This window comes from Scatophagus argus, chromosome 10 (genome assembly GCF_020382885.2).
Source record: "Scatophagus argus isolate fScaArg1 chromosome 10, fScaArg1.pri, whole genome shotgun sequence".
Taxonomy (NCBI): Eukaryota; Metazoa; Chordata; class Actinopteri; family Scatophagidae; genus Scatophagus; species Scatophagus argus.
In genome coordinates this window covers 18950572-18977617 of record NC_058502.1, presented here as the reverse complement: position 1 = coordinate 18977617, position 27046 = coordinate 18950572, and the positions used below count along the sequence as shown (strand labels likewise).

The 27046-nt window shown below is 39.9% G+C and overlaps 1 protein-coding gene across 3 annotated transcripts in view; it reads left to right on the top strand.

Moving 5' to 3' along the window:
- LOC124066474 (adhesion G protein-coupled receptor A3) overlaps positions 1 to 27046 on the top strand; it is a 137686-nt gene that overhangs the window by 3471 nt on the left and 107169 nt on the right. For 2 of the 3 annotated variants that reach the window (XM_046402865.1, XM_046402863.1), the window contains exons 2-6: positions 10307 to 10378; positions 21351 to 21422; positions 23651 to 23722; positions 23861 to 23932; positions 24338 to 24501. In XM_046402865.1, the coding sequence (XP_046258821.1) occupies positions 23691 to 23722; positions 23861 to 23932; positions 24338 to 24501 (268 nt within the window). In that variant the 5' untranslated portion in view covers positions 10307 to 10378; positions 21351 to 21422; positions 23651 to 23690. The remainder of the gene's footprint in view (positions 1 to 10306; positions 10379 to 21350; positions 21423 to 23650; positions 23723 to 23860; positions 23933 to 24337; positions 24502 to 27046) is intronic. The other variant, XM_046402864.1, reaches the window with a different exon arrangement.

The window sequence follows — 27046 nt, the reverse complement described above, 5'->3', positions numbered from 1 at the left end:
GACACCTGTCTCAGGCAGTGCTCTAACGGGAGGACTCGCTGCTTGTCCAGGGGAGAGGAGGGACAGAATATGGAAGAGACAAGGGGATCGAATGAAGACGGGACGTAGACAGGCAGAGGCAGTAAAAGAGCCATTAGAGGAACAGAGGGATTGACACAGAGGATACTGGGAAAGCCGGAATGGGAAGTGTGTTTAGTAAAATGTCACTCGGTAGCTGAGACTGAGGCTGATTGAGGTGATGTGACGGATTGTTTGGATGGGAAGGCGCTTGTCGCACAGTAACAGCTGATTGTAACTGAGCCACAATCTCTTCACTGTTGGAAACTGCATGCAAAGAGATACACACTGTGCACTTACATAACTGGAAAGTTCTTGCTATGAAGTTCTTATCCTTAAAGTTATACATTTCTTACTACAACTCCTGCTTTACAGTTCCCTCCGTCTGAGATGTTGTGTTGCAACCAGACCTCATTGCATGATTAGCATTTTATTCTGATTCATTATTCCTACCTGCTGAGTGTAGCTAGTCTGCTGTCTCATTGTAGCTTCCCAGTAAGTTTGGACCCTGTGCAGTCAAAATTCATTTAGTGTAAGACACAGTACCTTAAATTTTGGCACCTGATTTTGAGATTGATTTAGTCTTGGGACAAAAAGCTGTATTAGTTGTAGTCACATTTAATCATGCGATTTTTGTTGCATCTGAAACACTGACTCATGCTGTTGCAGTTATATTGCTTTAGTGAACGTCAAACAAAAGATATAGATGGGTATGGACATGTGTGTGTGAAAGGGGTTGTTCACAGTGATGAAGTATCAGCCCATTGTTTTGGTTCACTCTCACCGCTCTCATGAAGTGATTTTCATCCCCCGCAGTCAGCTGTTTTTAGCAAGAAAGCTCCAAAAAGCCACTACCCACTAACTCCCTTCCTGCTCAGAGCCAAACAGCATACAGAAAGATTAAGTGACTAACTGGTGGAGCATTTTGCAGGTAAATCTGTGCATATTCTCCCAAACCTGGGGGTCAACCTTCTCATCATCATCATTACTTCAGATACAGGCAGGAGGGGCTTTCTGTGTTGTCTAGAGGGAAATGATGAGAATGCGGCTGTAGCTGGCTCCAGGCCACTGCTACTGCTTGTCAGTCATCGTGCCAGCGCAGAGAAGGACCCAGGGGACACCACAGCAAGCATGGCTGTAAACTAGCCAGTGCGTTTTACATAATGTGCTGCTGCACTGTTGGGGGTCTGTGCGTAATATTATCTGGAGCATGATCAAAGAAATCAGGGGTTAATATTGATCTGTGTGAACATCTTCGCAAGCAAACATGGCACGTCAGAAGACAATTCTTTTATTTGTTTATTTTCCTAAAATGGCTCTCTGCATACACTCTTATTTTTTTTTCGGAAGGCTATAAATATAATTCTGTGTGTTCTTCTCTCTCCTCCTCTCATATTCATTCCCTCTCTCTTGGGCTTTTTTTCTTGTCTGCTGAGGTGCTGTTTGTGCTCTACCCTCTTCATAGTTCTGAGTACTTCTACATGAATATTTCATTGACGTGCACACATAGCCCGTCTATATTCTCCTGTGCTTTTCCTCACTGACAAACCCCATGAGCACACACTGCATTGAGGCATTTGCAGCGTAAAATACCTTAAATGATGTGTCACACATATGCATAGAGAGCTGGCTGTTAATCTAAAGAGACGTGACCAAAATGACCCTAATACAATTTGTTGTATCTTACATCTCACACTGCGAAGACTCGCAATGCCAACCTCTCCCTATGTCTCTGGCCCTCTGTTGGCTTCTCTCTTACTTATCACCAGTGATATGGATTTTTTATTTATTTTTTTTTAAAAAAAGCACAAGGTTCGTCTTAAGATGAGTGCACTCTCCACTATCAGTTGTCTAAGCCCCAGAGGCCGTAATACTTTCATATCCCAGGCACTTTGCCCTCTGCTAGAGCTAAAGCCAAGAACATTTGCCCTTGTGTTATCTGCTCGCTCAAGAACTGCGAGGTCAGGGCCGATCGGTGATGTTGCTGCATGTTAGAAGCTGCCAATCACCTCAATAAGTAGCTATTGATTTATCTCTTTACCAGCTGCAGGTTAATATTTTGTTTAGGTTTCTTCCAGGTTGTTTGGATGTGTATTGACATATGACTCAGAGATGGTGCAGGTCCACCGCTTTCAGATTGGCTGTGTGGAAAGGTCTGTAAGTGCTGTTCATGTGGCGCACACAAAGAAACAGCTGATCAGTTTTGCTTTAGAGAATAATGATTCACTGATCGAGAGTTCATGACCGCTGGGGGAAAAAGGAGTCTGTAAATTGTGCTATAGCCTTGAAAAACCAAGAATGTGTCGAAAGCCAGATTTACCATCTAAAAATATTAGGTACAGATAAATACAGTGTCTGCCAAGGATACTTCTCTGCTTTGCTATCCCTGTCTCCTCCCTGCACCACTGAGTAAATACTAACGTTACTTAAAGGGTCATAAATTTTAGAGAGCAGAGGAGGCCAACTTAGAAGCTTGTTGCCTTTTCCGTGATCCCTTGCTCATTGTAAAACAAGGTGATTAAAACCCTTATGAGAGTCGCTTCTGTTGCAGGGTGTGATCACAGTGGGAAACACATCACCTCTCCTGCAGGTCTCACAGGGTCCTTAACAGGCCTTTTTCAGGGCTGTGTGCTGGTGTGTTTGCACATGCACGTTTGTGTGTTTGTGTAAACATACTGTGCTTGAGTCAGGGAGTCGCTGTGCGTGGATGGGTTCGCAAATGTGTAAGTCAACATTTGTCAGCTCTTATTATTAGTCACTCAGCTCTGTCAGTGTTAGTCATTGGCATTATGTGGTTGTATCCCACAATGTGAGGTGACTACTTTCAGATCAGTATGTAATTATAGGATTTGTAGGAATTTAAGATAAACCCTTTCCTTCTAATGATTAGAGGTGTATCTTATTGGGAGTGCATATCTTGTTGAAAAAAATAGAAAAAAGGGTTAGCGTTCAATAGCATTTTATTGAATCTGAATTCATTTTGAATTCCTCAACAAATCTGTTTAGGTTTAGTTTTCCAAATGTGTCCAAAGTTACAGACATTTTATAAACTCAATCTTTTGTGAGCTGAGAAGGCAAGAAACACACAAAACTTCTTTTTAGAAAGTCAGGCGAGCAGAATATAATGCTGTATACTGATTTTAATGAATCTGACACACTGAAATAACAACTTTCTTTGCACCTAATTTTTTGCAAGCTCGCTGCAGAACAGAGAACAGAAGGAGACCCTGATGCAGAACTGTTAAGTTTAAAAAGACATAAAATAGGCTTCAGTTGTATTTCTATGACATGTGTCAGAGTGAACTAGAAGACTCTGAAATGAGACTGGAAATTTCCCTACTGCAAAAACACAGAGAATGCTTTTGGTTGTACAGAGGGGTTACAGAGTGACGGTCCTTTACCTCCCTGGCTCTCTGGCACAGTACAGACACCAGTTTGCAGAGAGCACATTAGCCACTCAGTAGATTTATTATGACGTTTTGTCACGTTAATCACAGCTGATACAATCTGCTACCAGCGATGTTTGTCATTTCAAGTGGTGCATGCAGAACTGCCTGCTAACGTTACCTTAACATTATTTCGGTCAGCCAGTTCACATGGAACAGATTGCATGTGAATGTTATGGATAGTATTAATGGTGGTATTATTCCCCATGAGAAGACATCAGGCTCAGCATGGTGGGGTGAAGGTATGTCGTAATATCCTGGTATTGATGATAACTGTGATATTAAAACATGAAACATTGATATCAGGTTAATAATACACACACACACACACACACACACACACACATATATATATATCTCATATGTGTATTTATTATGATATTTATTTTCAGATGTTCTAGCCTGCACATCTGACTAGATGTGCAGGCCCTGTGACTCTTCTGTTGTCTCAGTTCATCTGATTGTCCTTTCACTTTTCATGAAGGACTACATCTCCCATAGGCTCACTTGCTTCAAGAAAAGGAAGTTGCTGCCTCTCCTCGTTTCCCCTTTTTGAATTCAAAAAGGGCTCTTCAAGACATTCAACAGAAGCACACAATGTAAAGATTTAGCGCAAACATGGATCTAGCCTACAGTCTTCTGAGCAATAGTCTTTTACCAATGTGACAATGTCATGTACTACTAACTTAGTCTTCAGTGTGAAAATGTTTTATCTATAACATTTCTAGCCAGACTATAAACAAGTGACAGCATCCTGAGCATCCTGAAACTAGCCAGAGTGAGGCTGTTCACTCAAAAATGATATCTAAATCAACTAGTAAAGACATTTCACTAGTTTAGCACATTTGATGTATTTATACCATTAAAACTTTGATGTTGTCACATTGTGGTGTGTATTGTGATGGGTGGCATTCAAGGCAGATGTGCTTCATTTCTGTTAATACGAACATCTGTAGGTAACCCCTGAAGCAATGTCTGGTTCCTGTCCAAGGTCAATATTAGTAGATATGAAATGTTATTTTGGTTAGCTGTGTCCAGTAACTTGATCTTCTAAAATAACAGAGGGTTTGGCTGTTTGAAGAAAAGTGGCTGTAGAAACCTTGAGGCCAGCAGATCCGAATGTTTGTAATAGTTCACATTGTGATCTTTACGCCACTTGGTCCTCATGATTGGTGTGTTGGATGGCGTCCGTTGAAGCTATTTTCGATTCTGTTCTCCTGTAATAATATAGTTAGAGGTCTCTGGTGCATGGCAGAGCGATGACTTTTTAGCTGGACCTCACAGAAATATCCCAGCTGTGGAGGGAGAATGAAACCCAGAGCTCCTGTGTAAAGGAAGAACTGATATGAATATCTTTCTCTGTGCTTAATTACTTGTGCTTTAAATTCACAGCCCAGGGACTGAAGCAGACTGTGCCTTTGGGATTATTGGGTTCAGGGATGTGGCTATAGATAATTTTATTATCAATTAATCTTCATTTCATTGTCTCTAAATCTTCAAATTGCTTGTTTTGTTTGCTTGTGTTTGATTTACTGCCTACATTTTTTGAAGCAAACCCTTACATTTTGATAGGCTGGAACCAGCAAATGTTTAGCATTTTTACTTGAAAAAGTACTTAGGTGGTAATCAGTCAGTTTGTAAATTTCTGTCAATTGACTAATTCATTATTTGACTAATTGTTCCAGCTAAAATTCAAACATTCAAAACAAAAATGAGTTAGTAAAATTGGTTGTTAAAAGTGTAAAAGCCAAAAAAGGGGTTTGTCCAAAGTCTAGAAAGACTTTCTGAATGTGGTTATTTGAAATCATGTCAAGAAAAAGAATAAGAAATAAACCAACTACGTATACTTTGCACCATATCAATTTTTAGCTCTCAGAAAGCCAAATTATGTCTCACATACAGACACAAACAAACGCAAAATGCTCTGCCCTGTGTGAGAATTGTGAAAAAGCACACCATTATTATTAAGATAATAGCTATTAAGATATGAACTCATGGTCAGACATTTTGTAGGTTTGCAACACTTCTGGCTGTGGCTGGCACTGAAATGCAGTAGACAGTGACATAAATCACCAGAGAAACAATACTGACTCCCTGCTCTCCTCCCTCATTGAAAACAGCTTATCCACAGAGAACATAATTGATAATGTTAATAGTGAGTTGGACGGATGCTCCAGAAGTTTGTCATGGGCTGTTTACATAATGTTCAATTCTGTTTTTTCTGTGATTTCCTGGACGTTACGCAGAAGCCTGAGATAGGCATGCAGAGGTCGGCGAGCAGACGTGCGCACACACACACACACACACACACACACACACATATGCGCAGCACAGCACAGGACACGCTTGAGTTTGCACAAACAGAGGCTGCCTGTCCCTGAGTGGGACGTCCTTCCGCAGAGGGAGGTGTAGCGGTCTGTTGAACAGAAGGGAGACGTGGGACAAAACACAGTGACAGCATCGGTGTCCCATGATCTCAGTAGTGACTACCTTTGCTTCATCACACCATCCATATGTGGCTTTGAAAAAAAAAGAGCTGCTGCACTTTTTGAGAGCTTGAAATGATACTGTTTAAGAATAAGGTCAAGGAAATAAAAGAACAAACTCCACCTGGCCTCTAAAGCTGAAACTATGGTGAGGGCTTCAGTTATTTTTCAATAAATCTGTGTTTGAAATATTGTGAAATCGACCCGTTCAATCTTCCAAGTAGTTTCTCACCATGTCCAGTTGATTCCATGCTGCTGCAATTTTCTGCTTTTGGAGAGCTTTGTGTCAATATGAATCCAAACTGACAGAACCCCACCAGGATATTGATGTCTGGATCAGCAACAATAAAAATCCATATGAACTGTTGCTTACATAGTTTTGCCTCCCTAAATGGCTGCCTGTAAATCTTATGGTCCATTCTCATACTGCTTAGGTATTTTGCACACTGAATTCTACGAGCTCCCACACTTGATTCCTGTTTGTTGTCCAGTGGTTGTCCGGTAGTGATTTCTCTTCATGCCTAGTAATGTGCAATGCAGTGTATTAATAGCATGACTAGGTATCCCAAGAGGGTTGTGTTTTTATAACCTTGCAAAACAAAAAAACCACCAGCAATCATGTATGTAATGAATTAAACTGTGTGTTTGTCATTGTCCTTCTTGGTTTTGGAAGGTTTCCTTTCAGCAACTCTTTTGTTCCCTTGTAAAAATGATATTAAGAACATTAAACCATAAATCTGACCATTAACACCTCAAAGATTCTTTTTATTTTAGTATACTGTAATATAATATGGATAAAGGTGAATACATAGTTAAAATTGGATACAGTGTTAGAGTTAGGGGTATTTCATTCCTGTGGAAGTTGCTTAGTCGCACATGTAGCCATTTAAGTTTGACATCCTGGGTATAAAATCACTAGACTTTTCTGGACCGCGTCTTGTGGGGCCCATAGAACATGCACACTGCAGATTTTCACTGTCCAAGCTGCTGACTTTTGCTGTATCCCTCTAACTAACTTTAATGGAGATAAATTTATGGATTATTTAATTGTGCGGATCTTTTAGACTTTCCAAATGTTATTGGAGCTAATGGATCAAATGCTGATATGAGTCATTTCATGCAGGGTTGTGATGCTAAAACATTTATCCAACAATTTACAGCCACTTCTTTCACATTGTTAGCTTATGGGGAAAAAAAAAGTATTTTGGGGCCAGTGTGTGTCATGTAATGTTACAATTGCACATTGGCAACTATGTCAAATTGCTCGGCAGTGTTCCTGGGCTGGTGACATGTGGTCTCAATCTTTTAGAGATTCAGTATTTTGCAAATATGAGTGTATTAGACTTTAGAATTGGGCTGAAGATGGAGTTTTTGAGTTGCGGTGTTAACATTAACTTAGATAAATTATTTTAGTGAAAGTCATCACATAGCTGATAAAATTCTCCACTGAAATGAAGATCCTATCTTGCAGTGATAAATCTGCTCGTCAGCTTTACAGGCGTAACAACAAGTAACTAAGGGAGCCAGGCCTTAGTGAGCAGTCAGTTAGTATCTCATCAAATACTGTTCTGTGTGTCTCCTGGTATTTCATATACCTCGTATATACTCTGTTGATTTTGATTTTTCTTGCACTTGCTCAGCACTTTTTTTGTTCAGACTAATTTGGCCCATGATTCTTTGTAACTATGTTTAATTCTGAAATAGCTGAGACATGGTGTTCTCTGGTTTGTTTTTGGGGCAGACCCATAAGTAAATACAATCTTGGATGTTGACATGAATTTGCTGACACAAGTTTGTGTCCATCTGGCCTTTCGCTGAGAGGGGACTTCCTATCTTCAATCCTGCTTTTCCTGCCAAGACAACTGTTATCACTCTGGGAAAAGATGGGTACTTTCCCCAAAGGATACGCATAAACAAGCAGGTTAGATTGAATGACAATAAACTGGCACAATTGACAGAATTTTTCTTTTTCTTGTCAGTCTTGATCAGAAAAATAGCTTACATAATTCTCATACTTTTGAGACCAAGTGTTTTGTTCTTTTTGTGAGTTTATCTGTCCGTGAGGTGGCTGACTCTTCACTATGACACTTTCAGTGTACACACTTCCGCTCTGCTCCCCTAGCAGTTTGCCCAGTAATTTGCCTGTTCAGCACAATGCATTGTGGGATCCCACTGTTTAATCCTAGGGTTAAAATTGAGTGTACGTTCCCTGCACCCATAATGAGCACTCTGTCGTCACAGAAGAGACGGGTGACACATTCCAATTAACCATCTCCCCCTAAACCTGGCCAATCACTAACAGAACCTTGTTAAAAGAAGATGGGAGGGTGATGGAGGAGGGTGACGAGAGGATCTGACCTTGTGGACGAGTGTGTGCGTGTTCTTGCGTGTGTGTGTGATCATATACTCACAGGAGATACGCAACATCACACATGCAAAGAAGGGCTTTTTCCAGCAGATCACATAGGCACAAATCCACAGCATCACACTCACAGAGTAGCCCTGCAGCGGATGATTTAAGAGCTGGCTGGAGCAATCAATATTTTAGCAGATGTGAAATCCAGAAACGCCATCCAAAGTGCAGTTAAAATGATGTGAATCTGGACTGTAGAATAAGCGAAATATAAATCATTAGCTGCTTGCAGTGTTGTACTTTACCTTATAGCTTTGTATGAAATTCTGTGTGTGTGTCTGTGTGGGTGTGTGAAAAGAAGGAATTTTACAATGTCAACCTTTTTAACAACAAAATTAAGACTAATAGTTTTGAACTGTGGCTGTCAGGAGTTGTATGTCAAATGCTGACTATTGATTATTTTGTCACCCCTTTCACATTGTAGCCAGTTGTTTGTTGTCTTTTCTTCAGATTTTGATGGAAGAAAAACTTCTCAGTAGTGATCGGTGCATGGAAATGCGTGACTGCCTATTTCTAACTGCCATTTTTAGTTAAAAGTGCAGACAAACAGCACAGACAGAAACTCTCAAGTAACATTGGCAGGAAATATTGTGTTTATGGATGAATCCATCGCCCACAGTGACACGCTGATTTAGAAATTAGCATAAGAGCCTTTAAAGTTGAGGTAATTCATGTTTCTGTTTAATACCATTTGATCTTATTTATTACTTGCATTTTTAAAGTGCTTTGAATTCAAAAGGACTAGCTTAAGTCTAGCTTTCCTTCCCGCACAAAAACTGTTGATTGTTATGTGGTGTATTGCTCTATGTGCACTGCCCTGCTGTAGCTCTGTGTTTCCAGCAGTAACTGGCTCTAACATGCTTCTGTCTTAGAATGACCAGGTTACACTGGACAAACATTGTGGAAGTTATTAGCTGGGTGGATGAGTAGACTTAATCAGCCGTCTGCCTCTTGCAGTCGAACAGCAGGTAACACAGGCCTTATGTGGTCTAACAAGTCACTGTGGGATTTTTTTCTAACATAACACTGTGCTGTACTATATGTGTTATAGTGTGTGTGTGTGTATTTTAGAGTGGTTGCACTTCCTGTTCAGTTAATATTTTATCATTCTCACTTCTACAAGGTGTAGGTTAGGTTAAAGCTTGAAATTAAACATGGAGTACAGGGATAGTAATACAAGTATGTGTGTGTGTGTGTGTGTATTTGATGGTGTCCTTGTTTGTGTTTTCACTCTGGTATGTTAATGTTTGAGGAAAAGCTCAAGAATAATGTGACAAGACTGCATGCGTTTGTTTGTGCCAACCAGGAACACACTCCTGTGCAAGCACTTTCCTTTTCCTGCCAGACTAATGCATCACTTGAAGAACATACATTTTCTCATTTCACCGATCAGCACAGACACAGTTCATCTAAAAAAATCAAGCTGTGATGACTGTCAGTGAAATAATCTAAACAGAAGCAGTGCATCGCCTCTGAATATTAATCCATCACTTAAAAATCCCTGTGGTGCGTTTCATTGATTTGTTTGCTGTTGAAATGTGAGCAATGGATGATTGAATTGTGCTGAAGCAGCGTTTCTTTAAGCTTTTCTATTAGGCCAATATTTTAACATAGAGGAGTGGAGGACGGGGATGGGTTGGATCATTACCCATCTTAACCACAAACGGCCATAAACAAGACACAGACGTGGCCAGGATGAGTAATTTGCAGCTGCAATCTAATCAGACATAAATCCTTATCTCTTGCCAACATATTGACAGTCAGAGGATAAACAATTTATCAGCCATTTGAATAAATAATTTCCCGCAGCTGTATTTTTGTGAGATTTACAAATGTACAGGTCTACATTCACTTGTTCAGTATGCTCACCACTTCCCTCTCTCATATCTTGTGCCCTGAAACAGAAACCTAAGTAACAACAAGATCTCCCTGTTGAAGAATGGTTCCTTCTATGGCTTGGCTGCTCTGGAAAAACTGTGAGTACTTAAATCAGGCTGTCTTTACTATTTTATTCTCCCCAGAGTCCTAATTGCTGTCATCACCCGAGCCGTATTGCTCTGTAGCAGGAAAAAGGCAAAAGGAGGACAAGGTGGGAATTAAGAGATCCTTGTCAGGGTTCACCCTGCGGAAACCTTGCCAGTGGCTCTCATCTTTCAGCCCTCATTCGTAACCTCAATTGCCATAGTAAATGTCTAAAAAGGATAATATATAGCATCATATCTAGGCACAATGCAATGCAAGATAAGGGAGCTTTGACAGATGGACTGACTGCGCTGAGTCCATGTCGATGAGCCCCACATCATATGCAGTGTCCCAGAGGGCTGTATGCATGCAGCCTGATGATGAGCACTGCGATGGCTGCCCTGGCTCTTCCCGCCTGCCCCCTGAAGTCAACTATTGATTGCTTTCACCTTCCGTCAGCCCAGTGATCACTGCTCTTCTGTATGATGGTGACACTGACATTGGCTGCTGATGAGTAAATCAGAGAGGGGCTGAAATCATACAGAGAGCATGGCTTGATAATTCTCTCCCTTTCAGTCAATCATCCTCCGATGTATGCAGGCACACTCTCGCTGACACTTAGGAGCTCACATATTAAAACTCACGCACACACACACAAGCTGCATCAGTGACTGATTTGAATATTATTACAGTCAGTTGGCCCCCATCTCCCTGAGTACTTGACAGTTAAATTCACACTGGAATAATGTCAGTGGAATAATTCTGCCCCTCTTTCACTCGTTTTTGGGTGGCTGGGTCGCTGATCGACCTATAGAATGATGTCACCTGTCTCCCTGGGCCTTATTAGGGACATTAAACCTTTCTACCCTCATTCCTCCAGCTCCAGAGTGATGGAGAGATGATTGCAAGGCTTTTAAGGACGCTCAGCCAAAGGTTTGTTGAGGCTGACCTCTTGGAGCAGCAGTTTGCGTGCCCTATCCCTTCCTTCACCTCACTCTCTGGGTACTGCCTGTCCATCCGTCCTGCCACATGCAGCATTTGGCAGAAATGAGTCTGTTGCTAGCAGTTGATGCCAAGCCAGGTAGCCTCAGTGAGTTGAAAGTGGCGGCCAGCTGTTCCCTCGTCTGGCACAGCCGACTGACTGCCTGCCCGACCGGCTGGCTGACTGACTGTTGTGGTGAATTGGCAGCTGATTGACAAGCTTAATAAAGCATGTGTATATGTTTGCACCACTCACACTGCAACTGTGGACATTTTGGGACAGGAAATAGAAAGATCTTGGGGCAAGTTTTTTAAAGTAGAAAGATACTGTTCATTAAAGGGTCGGTCAGCTTGTCCAAATTACAAAATTGTTCACTAAAATCTACTACTCCAATGCAATGGAGGTGATAGAAATTTTATTGCTGACAACACTCAAAAGCTTTTGAATAAGAGTCTGTATCCACACTAGCATGCCGATGTTCTTCACCCATCTTCATTTAGCCTGTTAGCATGATAACATTTACACGTTAGTTGTCAGTCCAGTTGAGTGTCCAGTCATAAACCAAATGGACGAATTAAAAAAAAAAAAGATTACCCGATGATGCCACTAGAGGAAATGTTGAAATTGTCAAATTGATTGTGAGGCAAGATTAAATGTCTTTACTAAATGTTATAAGAATCTGTCAATCCAGTTTTAGATATTTCACACAGAACCACAAGTATGAACCTGCTAGTGGTGCATGAGGAAAAGTCAGATCACCGAAATCAATAAATCAATAAGATTCCTCTTCTGGGGACCATGGATGTTTGTAGATGGCGTGGCAATCTATCTAACAGTGGTGGACCGACACTGATATCCCTAGAGTCACGCCTCTGGAGCTGATGAAAATTCAATAGCAATGTGGCTGTACAGTTACTCTGGAAATCCACAGATTACAGTTTTAATAGGATCTGCAGTATTTTTTGTTGAAAAGTATCTTCAGTGAACAGTGTCCACAGCTTGTCCTGTGGATTAGAGTAACATTGTTTCGGGAAAGACTCACTGCTGTTGGATTTGTTAAAGGGGTACTCCAACAATTTTGTCGGACTGACAAGATGCAAAAACAAAGAAAACTTAAAACAGGTGCAGCAGAGGGTAATATACTATGAATTTTCCTTGAGTACGTCAAAAAACTCTGGATCTTACATTTCCCACAGTGCAACCAATAGCTTGAACCTTGGCTGATAGAAACTTTCCTGCCTGGTAAATGTCAATATCTTTCAAACTCCATGCCTCCAGTTTGTAATGCTGGCTCTCTGGCGAAAGTTCAAGCCTAACCAAATGTGAGAAAATAACCATGGTGAGTTATTTTCCCTTTAGACAAATCCAGACCCACAAAAGACAATATCAGACTGTTTTCTCAGGCTGAGTAGTACGCCTAGTAATGAATAAACCGAACCTAATGGGTAAAATCACTGGAGTTTCCCTATAGCTGTAATTCCACTCACTGTGTTGCAGTTGAGACAGAATTTTCACGTTCAGATGCTTGAAAACGTGGGAACATAAAACCAAAGCTATCTGCATGGCTAGATTATGTTGAGGGTAAGTGAGAAAACGTGTTTTTTTCTGTTTTCGGGTCAACCAACCGTCTAATTAAAGGTCAGGGGGTGTAAAGCAGAAAGCCCTCTATGAGCATTGCATTGCAGCTCATCAGACCTCATGATGTGGTGAGTCTTGATACTGCCATCATCATCATCGTGGCATTCAAATCAAGCACACATGCACATCAGCAACTTTATTAATCCACCAAGGAAAACAGTTTTAATGTGATTTGCCTCTACAGCCCAGATAGTGTCCTCTTAATGGATCCCAGTATGTTGGATGATGGCCTGGATCCCCCCATAAGGACACAAGCCCATTACCATCAGCCAAACTGGGTCTCATGGGAGCAAAGCAGGAACAAAGCCCATCACTGTTCTCTGGTCAGGACACTGAATCTAGCTTTTGCTGCTTCATCATAGGTTCCCACCGCAGAAGCTCTCAGTGTGTGTGAAGAATCTGTGTGAAACGGATGAGGGTGGCATATTTTTCCGTTTTCACACTGATTATACTGCATCAGATTTGACACTGTGGTATGCTAATGTTTTTTATAGACATACTGGCTTGATAATAAATTTCAGCTTGTAAAATAAGATTCTTAGTTAGTCCATTTAATCAACACACAATATCCACATGAGGCAGAAGACGTGCTGCATAGTCTGTACTGCCTTGGGTTTGCACACTCTTCACACCTATGGTACAGTAAAAGACGATTTAATTAAACAGAAAACTAATTTTAGTGTTACACAATCCAGCAATGACAAAATGCAGTGCTTTTGAAATAAGCACGCTCTTATTGGCTCTTAGTGCACTCTTAATGCATCCTTACAGTAGTAGATCTTTCTGTTGTTAGGGAGGTGGATGTGACAGGACCTTTATTCTTAGCATACTGTGTAAATGTTTTTTTATTGAGAGCAGACAGTCTATTTTTTTTCTCTCTATCTGACTAAACACTGTTTGTCTAGCCTGAGGAATTCAGAGGCAGGCTGGACACACTGAGTGGACCTCGGCTCAGGGCAGAGACAATATCAGAATTCAGAATGGCATCGGCAATTGCTCATTCTGAAAAGTACATGCCAGGGGTGTGAGGAGGCGTCCTTTAAAAAGCTTTGCGACTCCTGCTGTTCCTATCATGGAGGTGACGTTTATTCAGTGTTTCTTGTGAACGCGTCTCCTTGAGAGATGATTGATGAGGGTGTGGCAAACTGCTGAAGGACACATCGTCTGGCTGGCTGTGCATGAGAATGTATGACAGTGCAGACTTCTTCTGCAGAGCAGAGCGCAAGTGCCCACCACGTGACCATAAACCAACATGACCCTGAGGTTATCCTCAGCAGGTCAAAGGTCAGAGGTTACTAACAGGGACAGCAGGAGAAAATATTACTGACCTGTTGGAATCAATAATACTTGACTGAAGCAGAAAATCATTCAATCTTACATTTTAAATACATATCGGTGTGCCACTTCGCCAATTCTTATGCCATGTTGAAAATGATTTGTTCTCTATTGAGCTTCCAGATAAATAATACGAATTAATAGAAATTGAATGTGGACCACTACACCATTTCCCGATAGTGACAAAAGTTCACCAATGTTTTATAAAGACCACTGTAAGATTGCAATTAATTCATCATGATATTTTTGTCTAATGTCATGACTAACTTTTCACTCTTTCAGTTTTTTCCAAATTAATTTATAGTTATGTGGATTTAAGTCATATCAAGAATCAAGAATCAAGAGTCTTTATTGTCATTATGTGAACATAACGATAACGATTGCAGAGATTCCCAGCTTGAAGGCACACATCCAAATAATATCTCTATTTTGCTCAATTTTTATTCTCAGCATCTTTACACTTGACTGTAATTTTAAGTGATTTAAATGCTGAAGCATTACAGTGATAGTCTACACTTTCCAGATTTTTCTTTAGTACATAACGGTATGGCTGCTTTTTATCTGTTTACCTATGAGAGGACATGAAGCAAGATGAAGCCTTAAATGGATGGTCCTGAATTATGAATGGCTTTGTTGTTATTTTACAGGGGACCGTTGCTTGGTCACAGCTGAGGCGAAACATGTGAGCACCACATGGGGGTAACCGATTTACTGACCAAGTTTGGAGAGACAGAGAAGACACATGCTTCTTCAGTCTCTCTGTGCCTCTTATTCACATTGTCTCCTACCATCAAAAAAGAAGTAGACTAATGCTGGAAAACTGACAATTTAATAGAAACATTTACATTGTTTTCAACCAAGGGGTATTCTTGTTTTGTTATGCTATTTGAAAAACAGCAAAAGAGAAAGAGGTCTTGCAACAGCATCTCTTAGAAGAATTTACTTCACACTGTCCTTGAACTGTTGCCTTGTTGCGATAGAAATATCTCATACTGATGGGAACAGTAGTTCCAAAATAGGATACAGTTACTGAGCTGCTAACCAAGAAAGTATCTTCTTCACGGTTCAGAGCTTTTTCTCCATCTGCTGTAAAATTGCTTCTGTTGGTTTCATGTGACTGTTTTAATTTTGAGTGTAGGCTGAAATGAAGGTGTCCTTACGTAAGTGACTAACTCCTCTGTTTCACTCTTCTCTTCTGTTCCTCTAAGGCAGCAGACAAATCTTAGAAAACAGCAAATATCCCATAAGCACAGCTCATCCACCCACTAGGAATAAATTGCACTCCAGCGATGTTAAACATTCCATCAACAGGGTTCAGAAGGTGGAAACGGTTAAGTGGCAAAGACTCATATCTTTTCTTTAAAAACATGGGCAATTTGATATATATTGTTAAAAAAAGTGTGCTAAATATTAACAGCTTTACGCTGATGAGTGTTAACTGTTTCAAATAGGCCATTTGATTTTGCTGTATGTCTTGCCAAGAAGATTAAATTATTAATTTTTTCCTCCTGGTTCTGTGGTGCTTACTGTATTTAATATTTCCATAATACACACACACACACACAGAGGGAAGTCAGTTGCCGTTTGATGCTCTGGCAGCAGTAGCTACAAGCCTGCCACAAAGCGTACACATTCAGTCTGTTAATTGGACTGAACTGTCTGACTGGCCACCTTTTCCCCTCCTCTGTGAGCTTTCAACACATATTTATTTACAATCCAATTGGTGGTTATCTGTCTGGGTGAGTGGTGTAATTCAAAGTGTGTGGCCGGGCCTTGCCTCAAAGCATCTGCAAAGTGAGCCATGAATATTTAACATGTGAATAATAAACAGACTGCACATTAGCACCAAGGTTGGTGCCAATATAAGTTACACTTTGTCTTGTTAATGACAGAGCCAGTTAGAGATTTCCATTTCTGTGAAAAGTGCAAAATAAAAGTCAGTCTTAAAGGAAATAGTGGACTGAGAAAACTGCCCATCACAATTTCTGAGAACTCAAGCTGATGTTTTCTAATGTCTTGGTTTATTTTTCTAAGCAGCGTAAAAAATGTAAAAAAGAGAAAGGTAGCAAACGTTAAAATAATTATCTGTAACTTGATGCAGAAGTCTGTCAATCGACCTTTTGTTTATTCATCTAAAATATGATAAAAGCTTGATGCAGTTGTTTGATTGTGTATTTATGTGGGAGTGTGTGTATCTTTATTTTTATGACCTGATTATTATCCCTGTGATTTTTCTCATTTACTGGAAACAAGGTGCCTTTACGTACACACACCCTACACCAACATGCCCAAGAGATGTGATGCAAGTTATACTAATGAATGTGTGTCATCGTCTCATTTCATTAAGTGCGCATACAATGGAATACATCATGCAGCATCACTTTCCATTTGGATGAGTGCCCAAGTGGCTGCGGCAAGTTTCAATTTTATTTGCTTATGCACTTCATGTAGAATTTGACCTTTTGTGCATCTGATGATATTTTGATAATAACATCAAAATTTAGATCGATTTAAGGATTAAATGTTGTTATCTGACCAAGAGAAAGCAGTGCTCCGTCTAGAGGCTGTGTCTGGAGCGTGTGTGTGTGGTCTGGTCAGTGTTAGTGTGTGCATTTACACTCACAGTGAGCCTATGTGCATGTGTGCTCACCTCTGTATCAGTGTGACTGTGTGATGTGGTAATCATCTAGATTCAGGGAGGAATCTTCCCATTAGTGTCATGTAGTGAGCAGGCAGATATCCTCTGGGTCACGTGGCTCCGGATAAAGCGAGCAGGCTAAAGATATACAGTGCAGTTTAAATTAGTTGGGAAGCACTTCAGAAGGTTTTCAAACATTAACCACAAATGTTGAAGGTTTATACTGAGAGCTGCTCCTGCTCTTAAAAACATGCAGCGCCGGGGGAGTAGAAAATGGTTATTTTTTAAACATTCATCTCATTTGAGCTGCTCCAGCTGTATCTACAGTGGATATGTGGAGCAAGTTTCCCAAAGGTAGTTATCATTTGTTTGTATGTGTGTGTACCATAAATTCTCAAAGTGGCCAAAGCATTTGTGTACTTGAATTGAAGACAGATCTTGTTTTACTTCTGAGGCAGCTAGAGCCGGTACTTTGATTTTATTTCCTCTGTTCTATAAGTATATTTAATATACTGTATTTAGAAGACTCCCCGTCTTCTAACTGGTTTGCCTCAATTTGCCATGTTGAAATGCTGTTAATGCATGTTGTTACTGCAAATTTAGTGCTTTCTCTGTTTTACATTAAAAGCCTCAGATGGCAAAATTTCCTTGTTTCCTCAGAAGGCCATAATAGTGAAACACAGGAAGTGTGTACACACAGCAGCATGGTACAGTACAACTAAATAACTGGACTGAGTATAGATTTTATGTTAAAAAGACAAGTCAGAGCAACAGAGTAGAAACTGGGACATTTCCCTGTTTTTACACAGATGGAAACAGTGTTGTAGAAATGTGGATGCTGAATTTAAAATGCAAGCCATTATAGTAGCAGTCATTTTATTTTGGCTTTCATTTGAGTGCTAGATTTTATCTGAGAACTTCTGGGTATACTTGTGAATATTTGTTCCTCTACCATGTGTGTACAACAATAAATTGTTAGAATATTGTCAAAGATGTGAAGTTAAAGGCAGGCCGGTGTTTCTCAACTAGTGGGTTGCATCCCAGAGGTGGACTACCGGTTTATTGTGTGGGGGTCAGAGGTGGGTTACCAGCTCTGTTGGTGGTCTTTTCCTTGCTCATTGTACTGGCCCTCCTGCTAGCAGCCGAGAAAAAAGAAACCACTTCACTTCATAACAAAACTGAAAATGAGTGTGACATGCAACATGTTACAGTTAGTCTAACACAAAAATACCTCAGTATGAACTGAAATATTGGCCTGGGTGTACTTCAAAAGCAGAACAGAATAATGTATATGTGTAAATTTGTTAGCTTAGTGGTTGTTACAGCAGGATTTTCTGGGTTTGTTTCAAGCAGCCACCTGAGCTTCCTTTGTGGAGTCTGGAGTTCCTCCCACAGTCCAAAGACAGGCAGGTGAAGTAAGTGAAAGGTGAGAACTGCCCATAGGTGATCATCTGTGTGTTAGACAGGTGATTTGTACCTCACTCAGTGTTGATTCCACCTCTCTGTGACCTTGAGCAGGATAGATGGAAGTAAATCTGAACGATCTAAAGTAAAGTAAATCTGATGCTGAACAAGCTGGTGTGTGGACTTTGACTGATTTAGAAGAAATTTGTATCCCAAGGCCAGACTATTTGGGAATTCGTGTCTATGTGCTCTTGTTTTTATGTATGCATACAGACGAGGGGGACAGAGGAACAGACAGGGAGACCTCTTGAACTTATCAGTGCTGCTCCCTCCTAAATGCAAAGGCAGTGTTCAACCTGAGCAAGTTAAACAGTTTAAAAGTGTTGGAAGTAGGAGACATTATTAAATTACATATGACCAGATGCCCTGGTTTCCAATACAAACTTGACAACTTAATGTATGGGCTGCAAATAATTCTTACAGTTTGTTTTATCCTGTTTGGAGTAGCAGATGTGTGGAGCTAACAGACAGAGGACATTACAGATCATGCCAGACACTTAATCACAGAAAAGGATACAGAAGAGGATGCTAAATCGACTTTCAAATCGTTTCCTCTGATTGTTGAGATTTTTTGGCACCCACTCTGTTGCATTGTGTAGCAGGACCCCACCCGTCTGGAACCTCAGCATTTTATAACACACTACCATAATTTATAACATTTATTTGGAGATACTTGTTGGCTCAGGTTTGATGACTGTAAAAGGTTGCTGTGTTGCCCGTGATGCCACCGTTTGTTTTATGTGGCTTTAAAAATGATCTCATACAGGAAGCCAGTAAAACAAACAAGGCTACAGTTGACACTTGGCTGATATTCCGTGGATAAGAGGATGGCCACATAATGACAATCACTTGTTAGTGAATATTGTGATAGCAATATATGATCTTCAGATTGTATTTAGATGTCCATTTTTGAACCTGGGAGCTGGTACAGTTTATTGGAGCTCTAAGAAATCATCCTGTGTGTGTTGTTGACTGTTTTGAGTACATCACAGAATTGGATTCAGCATTCCTTGATATCTTTTAATACACTGTAGTATGTTTCTTGTATGTAGCCTCAGTGACCTTGGTGAGGCGGTGAATCAGTGAGGTGGAAAGTTCTGAACATTCAGCAAATTCAGGGATGGCAAAGCAGTAAGCTGCAAGACAGTTCAGGATAAAAGGAGGTGCTGCAGGCACAACGCATGACCTTTTGACCTGCACCCTCCACCCGCTCTTTTGTAGCATATTGTACATGATCAAAGACAACTTGATGAGAGCAGAAGATGAGAGCTTGCTGTTGGCCGACCTGACCAGGAGGTTATCCTGTCAGGAAGGCAACTTCATTGCTCTTCCTAAGGCGTGCTACACCTTTGCTATGCGGATGATGAGTCCTGTCTACAGAAAGTCTCATTAGTAATAAGAATTTTGAAAATTCAGCAAGAATAGAAAGCTGGTAAATTCTGATTTTTAAGTCAAACCAAGCACATGATTCATTCAAACAGCAGATTAAGAAAGAAGGTAGATTCTTAGAATACAAAGTGAAACATCAACACAGGAAGCATGTGTCAGTGATGCATACTTTTTTGTGACAAGGCTTTTGGTCCAGCCACGACCTGAGGTTTGTTTAGGAGTCCTAATGGTGCAAACAAAGTGTGTTCTGACCATGGGACGAACAGTTTAACACAGGATACAGATCATTAACCCTAGATGAGAGCCATTTTTCTGCCCCCTAATGATGACTCGTCTTCTGTATGTGTAACTAATGATCTACATTGGACAAATTAGCATCAATTACTGGTGAAGCACAGTTGAGGCTTCTCATACAGTACATTTAGTTGTAGTGATGTATGATCCAATCTCAAGAGAAGATCTGTGTTACTGTACAGCTATAAATCATTCTCTGCTTAATGTGGTATTACGTGGTGAGTTGTTTAGCTTGCCGTGATGAGGTAAAAGGGAACGTTTTGCTACCAAGTTGTCCCAAGTGTCAAATAAAGAGAGTTCGAGGATTACTTTTATTTTCACTTTGGGACAATGACTGTATCTTTGATAGTCCCATTGGTCTTGTTTTGTTTCTTTTGGCTGGCCCTGCTCCAGTGTGTGTGACCGTTAATTTAAATAAAAGTCTTGGGCCAAGTTGAACTACATTGTTGTTCAGATTTGGAAAAAGACTCTACCCTTCTTCTCATTCTCATCACACTGGACATACCATACAAAGTTAAAGGAAACCAGGGACACAATTTCAGGAAGTTTTCTTTGGCCTGCAGAGAAAACCAGAGAAGAGATTTTTCTGAGATCCATTTTTAGTACCGTCAGAGGTTTTGGGGTGGGCGGTGGGGGTGGACAAGGAGTGCCTGGCTGAAACCGCAACATATGTGTTTTTGCATCTTGGCTGGATGTGGTCTGGGTCTTAATAAGCACGCAGGAAATGGTTTATGCTGTCCAGCTAACAGGTGCGAGTTAACTCAGGAATGAATTGCAAGTATTTCTCAATTATAAAATACATGAACAAAGGCAAAATTTTAATTAGAAATTGATTTAAAATAGCACAGATAGCATAGATACTTTAGTTGTTAGTTGGACTTCTGTAATTTTGAATGCTTTGGTTTAGATGTGATTTTGGCAAAAGGTGCACTTGTTCAACTTAAATTCTCTTGATTCCATTAGCTTGAAAAAGCTTCCCTTTATCCCCAACTACTAAACCATCATATTGCAGTTACTGCATGGACAAACACCCTCATGTATGCATTTGAATTAGTCATGTCTTCTTGGAAGGTGCAGATTTGTACAGTCATTAAGCTTTAGCTCAGTATTCTATCACAATCAATGCCTAACCACCATATAAAGCCTGAGAATAGATAAACTGAAAGAAAGAAATAAAAAGAAATGAAATCATGAACTTAACTGTTGTCTCTGTCTCTCTCTTTCTCTCTCTCTCTCTTTTCTCCAGGGACCTGAAGAATAATTTGATAAGTACAGTGGAGCCTGGGGCCTTCCGTGGTCTGCTGGCTCTGAGGAAACTGTAAGTATTATGAGGTCAAGTCAGGTTTGTTTGCACAGTACATTTTATATAACAGCTGTAAACACAGTGTTCCTTATTATCATCATCATCGTTATCATTATTGTTGTTGCTGTTGTTATCATATATTGAAAAGAAAATAAGAACAACTATAATACTGATTCCAAAGAAAACGTTTTACCTGCTAACCACATAAAAGCCTTCATGGCACACTTTTTTGAAGTCACTTTTAAGCACTGCCTCTCCTCATGCTGAGGAGCTGCTGGTTGTGACCACAGTCTGCAGGAGTTGGGGGTCGTCATGTTTTGCTGAAGGGCACATCAGCAAGAGGTGTTCGGGAAAGAGAGGGCATTTTTCATTCGCTTTCGTCATTGACAAACACCGATCTTCTGCTGACTACTGTGTTAAAGCAAGACGATGTAACTCTTGCTTGAGTCAGTTGCTTTAAAGACTGGGTTAAAAGCTTAAACAGAAACACAACTAGAGAATAGACACGAAGTCAGCAACCTGACACAGTAGTCTGCTTACATTAGTGACCATAGCGAAGGTCTTAATGGACATCTCCAACCTGCAAGTCCAGGACCAGGGGTTAGACGAACTAGCACTACCACTAGTGTTAATCTGCCAGCATGTTTACTGCTGCCAGCTCACCGTTTTTGGCTGGCTATGAGATAGACAATGTTGTATAACAACTTTTGATCAAAAATTGTTAAAACAGACAGATTTCAGTAACAACTGATTATAGAAAAGAATGTTCTTGGTCTGTTTATTTCAGTGACATCAAGATGTGCCCTCTGCATAATCTTTTTTTTTCTTCAGCTGACTGAACAGAGCTGGTTGAGTCACTCACTCACTCCCTGTGTGACAGAGCAACACAAGAACCTGTCGGAAAATCAGTGATAATACAACCGCAATGCAGAAGCTGAAAAACAACTTTAATTGATCCCTTGATGTGAAATCTAATCCTATTTAGCAGGGAGGTGGGGCTTGATACAAATCTTTAGTCTTTACTCTAATAATAATAAACTCTACCCTGTTTTAACCTTTCCTGGATGAGAAGTTTTACTAATTTTGAACTTGAATTTCCCTTGGGATCAATAAAGTATCTATCTAATTTTTTAGGGACAGTTGTATTATATTCTTCTATATGATGAATAGATGGCTAATGAAAAATTATCCAACAGACCTTTTTTGATGTCCCCATCTGTCATGTGACTCTCACTTGCAGGTTGTCAGAATGTAACTGTAAAACTCTTAAGCGTGTTGAATAGAGCAAGGGTGTGTTTTTGCTTAGAAATATAACTGTTCATTTGTGAAAGGAACTTTGGATTATTCCATCTTTCAAAAGTTGGATCCTAAACATAATATATCCATAAAGGCAAGTTTATTATTCACTTGTTAAGAATGACAAGATGCATATTAATTAGAAGAAAGCTTCTTTATTTCTTCATGGTTATATTAAGAAGATAAAAAAAGGTACAGAAAACATACAAACTTACTTTCAGTGTAAACATGCACAAAGTAATTATTTTGGCTTTAAAAAAAAAGTACAAGGATTTTTTTTTTTCCCTTTGTTTTTGGTTTCTTCTACTCGAGTAATTTTCTCCACGATTACCCTCATCCTGGATTTCTACATATAGGCTTCAGAGTGAGTGACATGATTGCAGGCTGATAGTTAGTGGGATCTGGGCTGGCAGGGATGCAAGCCGTGAGTTAGCCGTGCTGATTTGGGGCGCGTGTGCGCCAAACTCGGGGAGCAGCATAGTGCTAATTTAAGTGCTCCCCAACTGGTGATTACTTGAGTGCTCTGCTTATTTTCCCACAGCTGCTCCAGCAAAGCAGCTCTTTAATTACAGAGTACGAGGGCACGGAGCCCCGGACGCGACAGTGCTCAGCCACTCGCAGACGGAAGCCCACTGCATTTGCATGTGTGTGTGTGTGTGTATGCGGGGGTGTGTTTGTGTGTGTGTGCCAGCAATGGTTATTTGAGGAGTAAAAGGTTAAAAAAGGTCATGATGGATATTCCAGGAAGTTGAATAGATGAATGAACATGGCATGGTCACAGCTGGTTAATTTCTGTGTTTCAAGAAGGCAAGCAAGCTTGAAAACAGATACAGACAAACAGATATGTAGCTTTGGAGGTGATTCTGTTTCCTGTTCCAACCATAAAATTGTTCACTGTATGAACTCAGGGGCGTTCTTCTCTTTTTTCCTTTTTTTCGTCCTTGTAGGGACCTGTCCAACAACAGGATTGGCTGTCTCTCCCCTGAAATGTTTCTCGATCTGGGCAACCTCTTAAAATTGTGAGTAATTCCCAAATTGAAAACATGCTTTGCATTGCTTTATGCTTATGGATATGGATTTAATAATGTATAACAGAATTCAGTAGTGTGGCTATGGTGCATGTTAGGTCTGACCGTCTTTCTTTTTGCCACAAACAGGAATTTATCTGGGAACATCTTCTCCACTCTGAGTGTGGGGCTCTTTACACACCTCGTGGCTCTCAAAGTGCTGTAAGGCAAAAACACATGCATATTATGTACATAATACGTACAGTTAGCTAAGTTATTGTTAAAAAATAACACTTCATTTGTTATTGTTCAAGGTACAGAATCATAGTTATAGTTACAGGCTCTTTTCCTTGTAGATATTTATTACAGTGCAGGTGTAACTAATGACATTAAGGATGGCTTGCCAGTGAGTCAGCATACACAATACCTGTGCCCTGAAACTGGCACACATGAGGAAATGAAATCATCATTAATTTTAACTGTCAGACATTTATTTTTTCTGCTATTGCATGCTCAGAATGCCTGCTGTGCCAAATGTGTTTTGGATGAATGAAGTCTAAGAGTGATCAAATCCAGTAACAAATCCACCAGCACACAAGCTGTAACTCTTTGTTGGTTTCCCACCAGGCACTTCAGCACTGAGATGCTGTTCTGTGACTGTCAGCTTAAGTGGCTGCTCCTATGGGCTCGAAGCAGCTCAGTGAGGGTTGGCAACGACACGGTGTGTGTGTTCCCCACCCACCTCCATGGACTGGAATTTCGTAACCTACGTGAACAGCAGCTCAGATGTGGTAAGGACTTACGATAACGGTGTGAGGTTAACATTGAGTGATCGTTGTTGGGTGATATTTAATAACAGATAAATTGGTGGAAATGTAATTTTATTTATTTATTTAATTTTAATTGTAATAATTTTAAGCATAATCACAACAAAAACATAATTTAAAAGCACTGAAAAACATAAAAATGGTAAGATGACAATGTTCAATATGGCATATTTTGTCAAAATAATCAACCCACATTATTAATTCACCTTTCTTTTGCATTTTATTTCCATATTTATTTTATTGCTAGCTTTACACCTAAGTAGCTAGCACTAGCTTTAAATCAACAATACAACAATAGCTGTGGGGTTAGCTTTTTTCCTTATAGTAAATTAATACAGCCAAAATCATGTCAATTTAGCTAATGTTTGATACACCCAGATACTTGCAGCATTCGGCTGACATCACTTCATATTACTGATATTTGATACCACTTCAAATGTGTGCTACAAACACAGTAACTGTAATGTTAATGACACCTCTAGTGTTTTTCCTTCCTCACTAGTATCTTATGTAAAGTTAAGCAAAAATTATAGCCCTAGTTTTTAATCTTGTCCTGCGTCAGGCTGACTTTGTTGCATATAAAAATTATATCCTACCCATGGTCCCTAAATAATTTGCCTCATAATTAGCACTTTTGTTAATTAGCTTATTAATTGACTGCACCTGGCATCCCGGGTGTAAATAGAAGGCCAGAATGAAAACCAGCAGGTCTCTGAGTTCTGAAATGTAATGTCTTCCAAGCAGTCATATCAGAAATGCCTGAAAAGTTAACTTTGTTTGAGGGGACATATTCTCACAGTGTTCATTTTAACAACCAAAACAATGAAAGATGTTTGGTTTTGTTTATCCTTCACAAGAGAGGCAGTACTGTAGGTTTGTTTTGATTTTTGAAAAGGTTGTAATTGTCAGGAAATATAAAGCTGTAATAAAGCTGTCCCATAAGCTGTCATGGAGAAAATAACCTTACTTGAAGAGAGAAAGAGGTAGATGGATCCTTTAATTTGAGAGAATTACCCCGGGCCGTTGTGGTTTGATGTTTACTTACTCCACATCACGTAAAAATACCACATGTTGTGACTCTGTTTCCATGAATTTTACAGATTCAGATGTTGTTATACATGTATGAATATCAATGCGTCAACTGATTTTTTGAAACAAAGTGTGACATATTTTTTTAATTCATCAAACCTTTAACCAATAAATCGTAGGAGTTTTCTTTCTTTTTTGAATTTCATTACATTTTAAAAGAAAAGTAAATGTTTCAAGGCAAGATTGAATGGTTTCCTGAATGGACTTGTTCTGTCAAAAAGATATCTATATGCTAAGGGATATTTTCACTTTAAGAATGTCTCCTGAGACTTCTCATTAGCAAGAAACATTTTAGTTTCTCTAACATTGTTTTCAAGTGGTTAGCACAATGAGAACATGATTAAGTAGATCCATTCTGATAATAGGGTTCCCTCTCCACTGTTATCTCTCCACCTGCTGTGAACTGCTTGACAAGCCTAATACAAGGTGATGATTTAGTGCAAAATTGCCAGAGAAGCTCCAGGCAAAAATTGTTTCATAATACATTCTTTGTGCAGTCTGTGCCCTATTATGTACCACCTGTGTTGGGGCAGCGGTAGGCTTAAAAGACACAGGAAGGAGCATGTGCTTCTGAAGTTGCGAGTTCAGATCCTCAGATCAGCTGAATTGATCTGTGCTGGGAATGCAAATGAACTATGCTCTCCTCTGCCTCTCAGTTTTCTATCAGTAAAGCATGTAACAGTTGAACTGGCAGTTGTTTTACTAAAGTTGCTCAGTGGCTACTTGTAGAAGACTATCACTGAACTGGTGTGAAATGTCTTTGCATGCAGCGAGTGGCTAGTGGAAGAGATCAGACTACACAGCATAGTGTGAGTTTTCCTTTACAGCAGATTAGCAAAAAACAAACAAAAATAATAATAAAAAAAAAAGCACAAGAAAGAGACAAATTTGTTTGTCCTTGTTTATTTTTCATATTATTATTGGAGTTATACATCTTGTTTCAAGGGGTTGAAACATTTGTGAAAAAGCAGTTTTAACATGTGCACTATTTATAAAACCGACGACTAAAATGAATTAAGACTGAATGAGTCTAAAGACTAAAAAATGAAGACAGACATCATGGCTGTATGATGCCGATCAGCATTGGGCGCATCAAACAGAGTTTTTAAGCAGAACAAAATGGCCTCTTTACTCACTGGAAACTGTTAGCTACTGTAAAGAGAAAGTCTCTACTTGCTTTTTTTTTCTGAAAGACTGGTTACAGGCAGGCAATCTCCCCCTGCCTCTCTCTCTCTCTCTGTCTCCCCTCGGTTGCAGCGGTCCACAGGGGAATTGTATCTCATATGTGATAGAATCATCCTCCTCTTCTCTTTACATCTGGTTCATGCAGGGGATATTTCTATGGAATGAGAAAATCATTGGTTAGTAGTGGGGCATGTCTGTGTGTGTTTGTGTCAGAAGTGAAGAGGCATTACATGGA